Below are 11,059 nucleotides of genomic sequence, written 5' to 3' on the forward strand. Positions count from 1 at the left end.
CAACAGTTACTACAAGGTAGAGGTACGTATACACTATACAGCGCACATGGACGTGGTACATGTGGGTAGATTTGGATCTGCAGGGACTCTCCGCGGGTGTGTGGACATGCCATGTCTGTTATGGGCGCCATTGTGCTTAAGTTTCAACCTGTATCTTATTTCGGTTTTATCAGGTTTTCCTTTGTCCTCACAAATGTTTGTAAAGCATTTTGTTATCGGGTTTGCTTTACAAAGGTTATATGTTTCTCTTTGTGAGTTTCAAAGCAAGATACATTTGATATTAACACCCGATTTCTGAGCCATTTGCTGTATTAATGTCTAAATTACCGAGCCAATTGTTTTTCCACCCATCACATGCCGCTGTTTATAAAGATTAATGTTTGTGCACATCTCCTTGAAACGTCCATATAAATGCAACGTTGTTTGTCGGTGAACGCTACTCAAGGGTTTTGGGTTGTATACAGTTTGTACTGAAGTTGGTAATCACACTGACTCCAACTTGCTGATCCCCTAAAAATTGGCGATATCGGCCAAGCGTGTGTGTGTGTGTGTGTGTGTGTGTGTGTGTGTGTGTGTGTGTGTGTGTGTGTGTGTGTGTGTGTGTGTGTGTGTGTGTGTGTGTGTGTTCAACCCCCTCCTCCCCCTTAATACAATGCAGCACCCTCCTCCCTCCTCACTCCCCCACCTTTCCTCCCTCCTCTCTCTTTCCCCCTCTACCTCCTCACTCTCCCCCCTCTCCCTTTCCCCCTCTTTTTTTCCTCTCTCTCAGTATTCCCATCAGCAAAGTGACGGGTGGTATTTGCTCGTGCTAAATAAGGAATATGTGTTATGGGTGGACAGAGCACCCGCAAGTTGGCCATTGACGACCCTTGATTAATTGGTGGAACAGACTCATTTTGGCCTCACCTTGTTTCTGCTCTGAACATCCCTGCTATGATTGGTATTTTACATTATTATTATTTTTGTTTTTTGCAGGACGACTGACCGAGACCAGGTTCCTCAAGCAAAGTCTCCCGAAAACTCCAATGTACAACCCAACCCGATGCTCATTCTCAGAGCTGAGCCTACGGTCACAAACATCCTCAAGGTCTCAGCACGAGGCCTTGCAGCCTCTGACTTTGTTTTGCTATTGGGGATGAAAATCCTAACTTGTCCTGCCACTCTGAAATATTGCCACTGTTTTGCTTTTGAATTTGTTTTGACAAAGTGAGGGTGAGAGGCAGCATCCCCAAGGAGCCATGGCCACAATCATATTTGGGATAGCTGGCTTAATACTCCCTACTTGTTATGGTGTGTTCCATGACATAGCTCCCTGGCATGGCACCATGACAAGAGTTGAAGTAGGTTTGAGCAAATCAAAGAAAGTACTGGCATTTGGGCTTACTTGCTTAATGTGCACTGATATCCATGGCTGAACAGTAGAAAATGTCCAGGCTCCTTCCTCCATAAGCTGAAAATGCTGTTAAAGAATGTAGAAAAGCAAATTTATGAACTAGATCGGCATTTGGTGGAGCGCATTGTCATGGTTTCACCTTGCGTGCTCATTCTGAACAAAAATACCATCGTTAACTGAACACACTACGATTACGGCCCATATACCCGTATCATCCATGCACCCTATTATGTCACATATATTGGCATTGTCCGTAGCTTTGTTGATTGATTATTTGGATATTTAACAACATATTTTATGCACGTGAAGGCTAAATTGCATCAATGATGGTGACTATGAAAAGAAATTCAAACTACATTCCCCATGGCTAGTCAATCATATGTATGAAGTTTCACATCGATCTATGAAGCAGTTCTGGAGTGGATGACTTTTTGTTTTTTATTTTCAATCCAATGTGGCCACCAGACCACGTGACTGATGGCATCATAGATTTAATTTTTCACTCGCATTGGGTCATACATCAGATGGATGAAGGTTCTCATTTTAGCAATAGATATGTGTTCAGAAAGCTGCAGCACTTTTGCCTTAAAATATTAGTAAGCTTTGTGTTATTCTCAAGCTTTGTGTACACATTTCAGACTATGGAGGGAGACCACTCAAAGTGTGTGGAGGGTTTGCTTGGTGTATTAGGCCACATGCTGACTGGAAAAAGCCTGGACCTTCTGTTGGCTGCAGGCGCCGCAGGACGGAAACTCAAGTCCTTTGCTCGCAAGTTCAGCAAGTGAGCCCTCGAGACTAAACCAGCACAGATATTGCATCTGTTTGGGATTAAAATTGTTTTGGCATTTGTGCCCCTCGAATATTTTAAACTCCATTTTGAAGTCTTTCTGTCACCGATTGTGCCTTTTGGTGCAATTACATTGAATGTGTTGTGGTTCCCATGATGTAACTGCTTCATTTTCTCATTTTTCTTTTTCTTTTTTTTCCAGGCTTAATGAGTATGCCAAACATGGGAGCGGAGAAAGCAGTGAGTTGAACGGAAATGTAAAATCTAAGGTCATTATTTTGGTTTGTCATTTCCAAAATGCCGTTTTTGTTTACATGTGCTGTTGCCTGTGTGCAGCAAAGGCGTCCCAAGTGCGAGCTTTGTTCTTTGATATTTCCTTCCTCATGCTGTGCCACATTACCCAGCTTTATGGCTCTGAGGTTTGTGATGTTTCGGCTTAAATACATCGCTCACGCCAATGCGTATCTATCCGTAAGCATGGAATAAAATCTCTGAAATCGACATAGTGTGGTGCTGTTGAGAAATGTCTCGTGGAACACACACCTGGATGTTTTGTGACTTCAAAAAATGTTTTTTTTTCAAATGAGGGTTACCTCAAAAGTAATTGATGCAGCACCTGGCTTGCAAAGCAGATATCTGACTGCTTATGGTCTGGTGGAGAATTAAAGATAAGTGTGCTACCTCTACAATATCTTGTCTGATGCATCTTCTGCCATTAACAACTAGCTGATGCAAACTTCGTTTAATGACTGCCTATTCTCTATTTTACACTCATGTCGGCGAAGAAATTATCGAAAGCAATTAAAATTGCCAAGGAATAAAGAAGCAGTTTTAATTTTGGGAGCAGCCATCATAAATTTGTGAAAATGATAAAAGTTGGAGATATTGCTCCATTTGCACATCCGTAGTGAACCAGCACGACATCAGCTTTATGTGAGCACATTTGACTGCCCATCCCAGGTGATCACGTCTGACCCAGTTATTGGTGGCGAGCCAACGTTTTTTGAGTCGTGGATGCAGCTCTGCATGCCCGAGGAAGGAAAGAGTCTGAACCCTGATCACGTGTTGCGAGTCGAGCCAGGAAAGGTGGAGGTTCTACTCAGCCACTTGAATTCCAGCATTGAGATGAAGCTCACGTGAGATATGCCATGCTTTTGCTCCCTTTTCTCACTCTTTTATTACCTGACATGAGATGAAGATTGGTACAGGAAGATGTAATTTGGTCCATCCGACCTGTGCCATATTTGCATCCCAGCACTCCCACATTCAGCTGGCTGTGCGTCGATATAATTATAACTAATCCTCAGATGGAAATTTGCATAAGGCACCAGCACACAATGACTTGCTGTTCAAGACAGATAAAAAAGGATTCATGCATTCATTTGTATGGAACATGTTACAGCTGTTGTGCCTCATTGCTGGGAATGCATCCTCACCCTGTAGGTTAAAATAGGAATTTGTAATTTGTTTAGGATGCGGGTGATAAGTCCGCTATTCTTCGTCAAAAGATACCGTGCATTTTTTAACGTGCAACTAATGCTAGCAGACAGGTCATGCAGTTTAACATCCTTCCGATGGAAGGCACACCCATTGATGCAACACCTGGCCTGCAAGGCACATATCTGACAATTTATAGTCTGTTCGAGACTCATACCCCCAACTAGACAGCTCAAAGATAAGTGTGCTCCCTCTGCACTATCCTATCAGACTACCATGCGATATTTATCATCCTCAACAAATGGGGCCTTTGTGTCCCAGGACAGGATGCTCCGTAGTACAGTGCCTCCTGGCAGCACTGCATGAGGGCAGCATTTTAATTGAGCCTGATATTTTCGGAAATCGAGCCCAACACTAAACAGCTGAATGGTGAGCACCATATCTAGTTAATCTCCCACTCTTGAATTGTCCTTTTTCTCATATATATTCAATAAGGATGAGTAGGATGGCGATTCATATTTATTCTTCCTCTGATTGATCTCATACCCACTCTAACTCTGAACTCCACTTGTTTTTCTTCCCCTCCCGCCTCCTCCCTTTTGCATAAAATCAGACAGGTGAAGTGGCACGAGGTTTGCGCCAGCTTGCCTGGTGTCATGTCAGAAGTGCTAAATGCCTGGGAACTCGGCTTGCTCAACATGGAAGCTGTTCAGGTAAACGTTTACCTGCGCTGCTTTGTTTCCTGTTGAGAATCCACTTTGAACGATCACAATTGCTTTGAATTGGCACTTCACTGCTCTACTAATGAATAAGGTTGAGATAAAGTGGATTTTATCTGATGGCATTTTGTATGTGTTGATTGACAGTGGCATTGAACAGTTTGTCGTCATCATCAGACTTATTTTTCAAACTGTTGACTATTATAAACCTATTTTGTTGAATTATAAATGAAAATCTTTAAACTTGAAATATAAAAAGGGATAATTAAATGCTTGTTTATATTTTGGTGCTACCATTATTATTCATTTCTTTCAACTCTGCATCTGTTTACTTGTCCACTTTGAACCATCCGGTTGCTGTGTTTTTTTTCATTTTAATCAACTCCAGTGATGTTCTGCTGTTTGCTGAATGGAAGAACATGTGATGTACACCGCTATGGTTAAACTAATGCTGTTTTGTGAATTTCTTTTACATCAGTTGCGGTTATTCTTGTGAAGCGCTTTACACAAGTTTAACTGGAGAGTTCTTGGAACACCTCACACTGCGCAGTCTTAAGAAACAAGGACGTGGGCAGGGTCCGAGAGTGGCAAATTTTGATTGGCCTTGATGATATAAAATGTCGTAATATTTTGTCCAAGTACTGCAAAACAAAAGAGTTTAAAAAGTGCCAAAACGACGATTTGTGTTCTCCAGTGTTCAAGTATATCATTAAATTGAAATTTAAAAAGTATTTTAAAGGCCGGAGGAAAAAATATTTCAGAAATTTACCACCATTGATGCAGCCTGCTTTGTTTGCACCACCTTATTTAGCATACGGAAGTAAACCATGGGATCTGGCCCGTGGTGAATCACCCGGAGCATTTCGGTGATTCGGGGCGCAGTGTTGCGAGGTCCCAGGCTGCAGGCCCGAGCACAACCCACCAGGGAAGGTCTTTACTATGCTCCGCCAGTCGGAGCCTATTGCTCACAAACCCTTTTAGGGGGAAAGCTCAAGCTCATCGGCTGAAAGACACCGTGTGGCAACGCACCTCCACGTGCTGTGAGACTGTCGAGGACAACTCTTGCTCTCACATTTCCGACCAGTCCAATTTGATGTCAAATCTGGGCTGTCGTACTCTGCAAGGGATCCCTGGTACATTGGCCATTGCCTTCCAGTGTAGTGAGAAAACTTCTTCGTGGAATATCCCATGATGCGCTGATCTGAAGTGCTCGCCCGCAGGGAAGCGGCCACCTGAAAGGGTGACCGCTTCAGTGCAGACTCGCTCCACCAAAGGAGACCAGACCATGACCAAGTCATTACAGGAGATTCAGAACGGCTGTGGGGCTCGTGAACCATATCATCTACAGTAGGTGCCCTACGGCCTTTCTCGCACATGTTATTGCGGACTGTGCCCACCAGAGGTGAATGACGTTGAGGATCGGCCAGGAAAGCGGGAGGCCCATTTGGATCCCCCGCTGACTGACCCCTTCATCATCAGGCCACTTTATCAACTGTGGCTCGAGGCCGAGAACCCCGACCCAAGTCATCCATTCCGGAAGACCCAGCCCCTCTGCTCCTCCCAACTAAATGGCCTTACAAAGGTTGAGAGGAAGGAAATCGGTCGCAGAGGTCAGGTCCGTCGAAAGGATGACTCTGGGACTACATGGGGAAACATCGACCATATTGCGCCATCATGATCACCGCCTTAACACCTGCGCCAGTGCCTGGTCCTTCCTAAATGAAGCTGGGACTTAGGTGCGGCAAGTATTCAGGAAGGCAACAAGGGCTCTCGGAGATCGTGTCACGACGCGGGCTTTCCAGTCCCGTTCGGGAATCGTGATGACCTCAGTCCTTGGAGGTACGTTGAAGTTGAGCTCAGAAAGGAGCTGATAACGCATCTTGGCAGCCAGAACATAGGCTTGCCAATCGGCCAAATAGCACCCTCTGAGGAGTTGCCATCCCACTCTGCCGAGGCACTCGGATCAAAAGGCATCAGCGGTGATAAACTTCCAATTTAATGTTTTGTTTTGTTTTCTGCAACCTTCCTAGCTTTTATTCTATTTCAAATAAATTATATAGTTGAACACTGTAGAACACAACTCACCTTGTTTGCACTTCCAAAAGCCTTGGGTTAAGTTGTACTTTGGCAAAATCCTTCAGTTTAGCACTTGCGCGGTCTCGACCAATCAAATTTTTCACATGCTCTGAGGGCGGAATTGGCAGAAGGTTCAGCTTTGGGCTGTTACTTTTGACACATTGGCTTTGTCTGGTAGTCATCACGCCTGTTGTTCAAATGGGATATCAACCGTACTTGAAAACGAAAAGAGAGTTGAAAGTTGCTGGTTAATTGTGCATTTCAAAATGATTGGACAAAAACAACAACAGTAATAACTAGAAGGGCACTTGGTAGAGCGCATACCTCCACCACGTAATGCTTGATTCAAGAGAACATATCAGGCCCAATACATTTTTGAGATATCGTGCTGTACAGTACTATTTCGTTTTTGGCCCTGTCTCTCAATGATGAAGAATCACTTAAAAAATTCTAGTAGTCGGATCCGGATCCGGATGAGATATCGTGCTATATATCAGGTTTAGCCCCATCTCTCAATGGTGAAGAATCACTGAAAACATTATCAGATCTGGATCATCACCAAAATCTAATCAGTTTGTCTTTGTCACACACGGAACCTGTCCACAAAATTTCATCCGGATCTGTCCACAACTTTTGGAGATATCCTGTACACAAACAGACAAACAAATAGACAGAAAGGGGTGTAAACAACCTCCTTCACCTTTGGTGGTGGAGGTAACAAGAAAAAGAGCAATCAGAGATTGCAGACCCTCGCCATTACTTTTGTGTGGTGTTAGTGTCGTTTTGTGCTGTGTATTTTGTGTGGTGTTTGTGTGCTGGTGTGTTCCAAAATTGATGAGAGACACAACTTGAACTGCCACTTTATAATTAATGGCAGTGATGACCGGGTACCAAGGTGTCCCGCTTTGATGCAACCCCACTTTGATTGAATTCCTGACCCTGACTCATGGCATTTATTATTATTCAATTGAATTCAGAATGGGATTAAAATAAATTCAATTCCAATCAAATGGAAGACCAAATCGGTACAGTCCTGCATTGGAGTAATCAGAAGTAACTGAAACAAGAAAAAACAAAGATGAAGTCATCAGGCACAACCTGGATAGGATTCACATTTCAGCTGTTACTCTTCAACCCTCAACCCCATCCAGGCACAGCCAAGTGAGCCCAAATTTTTTTTTACCTGTGGACCATTGTATCCTGAGGTGACCCTCAAAAATTTTCATACTGATCAAATGTAGCGTTTTACATTTGCAATTATGACGTCATAACGAAGGCACCTATGACGTCATAAAAATCACATTTATTCCTCATGAGGAATACTTGCTATGTACCAAGTTTCAAATTTTTCTTCTGTGCAGTTTCAGAGATGGAGGTCCAAAGAGGCTGCAACACCACGTGACCTATGACGTCATAATTATAAATAAAACTTTCTACATGAGTAATCGCTCTGATGGTGAAAATTTCATCTCAATCCGACAAGCGGTTGCGGAGAAAAACATTAAAGTTCTGTGCGGACAAACAAACAGACAGACGGGCAAAAAAAAAAAAATGACTTGCAGCGACAACTTAGCGAAACTGAATGTCACTCGGGAGAGCACATGCCTCTGCCAGGCTGAATAGTTTACATTTTGTATCCCACTGTTGGCCACATCTGAACCCGGACCTGAACCAAAATCAAATCGGCTTGTTCTTGTTACCTAACCAACTCATCCACCAAGTTTCATCCGAATCCGTCCATAACTTTTTGAGATATCATGCAATATCGTTTTTAGCCCCATCTCTCAATGGTGAAGAATCAGTTAATAATTAAATAATTATCGTATCCAGATCTGGATTCAGATCTTCACCAAAATTGAATCAGTTCTTCCTAGTGGCACTCCCAACCTGTCTACAAAGTTTCGTGTGAATCCATCCTCATAAATATAGATATGTGGGAAAATTATGGGCCCATAACCTGTCCATAACCTTTTGAAACAATCCATAACCTTTTGAGATATTGTGCTATATATCGTTTTTGGCACTATCTCTCAATGGTGAAGAATCACTTTTGGGATTGTCAGATCCGGATCTGGACTCGGATCCTCACCAAAATTAAGCATTGCTGTCCTTGGCCGGTCACCAACACACACACACAACAAATTTCAGAACAATTGCTTGAAAGCTGTGGCCAGAAATCATGTGACAGACAGACAGACAGACGACAGACAGACAGACACAAATGCCACAGCCCAACATACTTGGTGAAAGTTTTTTTTAGCCAAGTAACAAACAGATCCAAATGCAATACCCCTCCTCTGGTGAGGGTAACGAGAGAATTCATAGAACACGATACCCCATGCAGTGTTCCAGTGTACACTGTACTTCAATGCTAATGGAATAATGATTTTAAAGATCGTTTTTAAAAATCCGGAAGTTTAGTGTGACTGAAAAAGTCTTATACACAACTCTTGTACAGTACACTGTAATAAGATGACGTTGAGTGACATTTTAGGAGATGGAGGCTCAATTGATCACCATAGCACACAGTGTCAATTGGCATCACACATAACCATGTTGGTGGCCTCTTCTTCACCCCAAAACTGCACCCTCTCACATGCCATGTCCACTTCCCAGATACTGCTCCTGACTCCTATTACATACACCACCATATAAGACGTTTCCAAGTACTGCAAAACTAGAGGTTATTGGTGTGGTGTCCGGAGGGCAGTGAGACACGTAGAGTCGTGAGGGTTGCCGTAACTCTGTTTATTACGTGTCCGGATGTAGACCACTGTAGACTACCACACGCCTCTAGCGGCGCGAACAACTATATGCATTGCGGACACGTGACTACCAACACCACTCCTCCACGCCGCCACAACGCTCTCCGCATTGCGCCCTGCACGTGTATGCCAATACGCCACATTCCTCCCTCCCAAAAGCATGATTATAAAATGACAATTATAATGATAAGCATAATCGGCAAAGAATACTACGATATAAAAAATAAAGAGGAACAAAACGACATCAACCATGTAAAATCTTCCAAGTACCACGTCGCTCGATCCGACCCTGGGGTGATGGCCGGGCTGTGAATCACCCAGACGAGACGGCACAAAAGAAAACGTGCTTCATCTGCACAACCTGTTACAATAATGCCGTCGTTATAATCTGGCCCATAATTCAGCCTTCTATCCCCATCACAACATATATCGTGTTGGTGCGAGTGAGTTGAATCCCAAACGCAGTGGACTGGTGCTCGAGTACTGAGTTGCACGATGAAGCCAATGATGTCTGCAGACCACAATAACCATGGCCGTGTTAAAGATATAAAGAGGGAAGTTTGGGAGCACAGTATCACTATGCAGCAGAAGCGCCCCCAGGCGGCCCATGCTTACACGCCATCCGGCGAGGTCGAGGTGACATAATTAGACGAACCTCCCGCGCCCCTGGCCGACAAGCTTGCCCGTCCCCCCATGGACAGAAACAGGTAAACACGCTGAGTCCGCCAGACATGAGGGCGCCGTCACTGGTGGGAGCAGCGGATGGGGCGGCCTTGGGAAGATAACGGCCCGGCCCCCGAGAGAGTAACGGGAGGGGTGACGCTGAACAGCGCCGGAGTCCTACGTGCAAGTCGAACCAGCAATTAGCCGGCTGCAGTACCAGCAATCCCATAATGAAACCACGCATCAAATCCAGTCGAGATCTCCATGCACGTCCAGTCGTCCACACAGATGATCAGCGTACACTGCATGCACAGCCACGTCAGAAAGCAGCAAAAACATCGTCTGCACAGATGCAAACTTCCCTTCACGTACAGCGCGTTCCCACAGTATAACGTTAACACATGAGGCTGCAGCGAGCTGCGGACTGTCATCAAAGATCGAGATCTGAAAGACCTCTTTATTTACAACGATCGTCCGCGAGCTCTTCACATCAAAGAAAGCATTGATCTCAATCAAACACATCTTGCTCACACGCGGACTGTCGGCATTTGCTTTAATAATGCCATGCTGAATCACTCGTGCCGCGAGAATCAAGCACACAACAATTAACAATTTATGAACCACGCTGCGCGCACGCCTCTTGGTTGCCACGACGTTGAGGCGACTTGCGTGCCGGTCCCCATCTGAACGTCGAAGAGGGCACTGTCAATGTTCGCGTTCCGCGAACTTCTTGAATGTGACCAGCTCGCTCCACTCCCCCGTTGAAATCGCCTGAACGACACGGGTGTGCACTGTATCATGAGCGCAGCAGAAGCGCGAGAGTCCGTCGCAGCTGGCATGGCCCCCGTTGCTCCAGAACCGCATATCGTAGTTGCAGGAAGCAATGAACGGAAACCCATGTTGCAACGTCGCGGCTCCTGCCGCCGGGACCTCGCCCTCGGGTCTCGAGGGAGGCCCGGGCCCAAACGGAGGTACGGGGCCCGAAGGAGACACAGGTGCAGCTGGAGGTACGAACTCCGAAACAGGAACCTCTAATCGGCCCGGCACGGGACGTCCAAGGCCACTGGCTGGCGCCAACCAGTCTCGCCTGAGGCTAGCCGGCCAGTACCGGCCCAAAAGGGTGGGCCCCTCCCCTCGTACCACAAACAATGAGAGTAGGGCGCTTTGACCTTGGTAGACCACCGAGACGTCTGTCACAGCAAGTGGTGCAATCGCTTCG

At 45.1% G+C, this 11,059-nt stretch overlaps 1 protein-coding gene across 2 annotated transcripts in view; it reads left to right on the forward strand.

Moving 5' to 3' along the window:
- The window catches only part of MED24 (mediator complex subunit 24), a 66,181-nt gene that overhangs the window by 29,276 nt on the left and 25,846 nt on the right, over window positions 1–11,059 (forward strand). The window contains exons 13-18 of one of the 2 annotated variants that reach the window (XM_085877781.1): window positions 976–1,087; window positions 2,032–2,174; window positions 2,383–2,420; window positions 2,517–2,599; window positions 3,141–3,316; window positions 4,231–4,330. In XM_085877781.1, the coding sequence (XP_085733907.1) occupies window positions 976–1,087; window positions 2,032–2,174; window positions 2,383–2,420; window positions 2,517–2,599; window positions 3,141–3,316; window positions 4,231–4,330 (652 nt within the window). Of the gene's footprint in view, window positions 1–975; window positions 1,088–2,031; window positions 2,175–2,382; window positions 2,450–2,516; window positions 2,600–3,140; window positions 3,317–4,230; window positions 4,331–11,059 lie in introns of both variants that reach the window. The other variant, XM_085877782.1, reaches the window with a different exon arrangement.

Source organism: Eptatretus burgeri, chromosome 4 (genome assembly GCF_056783735.1).
Source record: "Eptatretus burgeri isolate ZD-2024b chromosome 4, Ebu_testis_v1, whole genome shotgun sequence".
Taxonomy (NCBI): domain Eukaryota; kingdom Metazoa; phylum Chordata; class Myxini; order Myxiniformes; family Myxinidae; genus Eptatretus; species Eptatretus burgeri.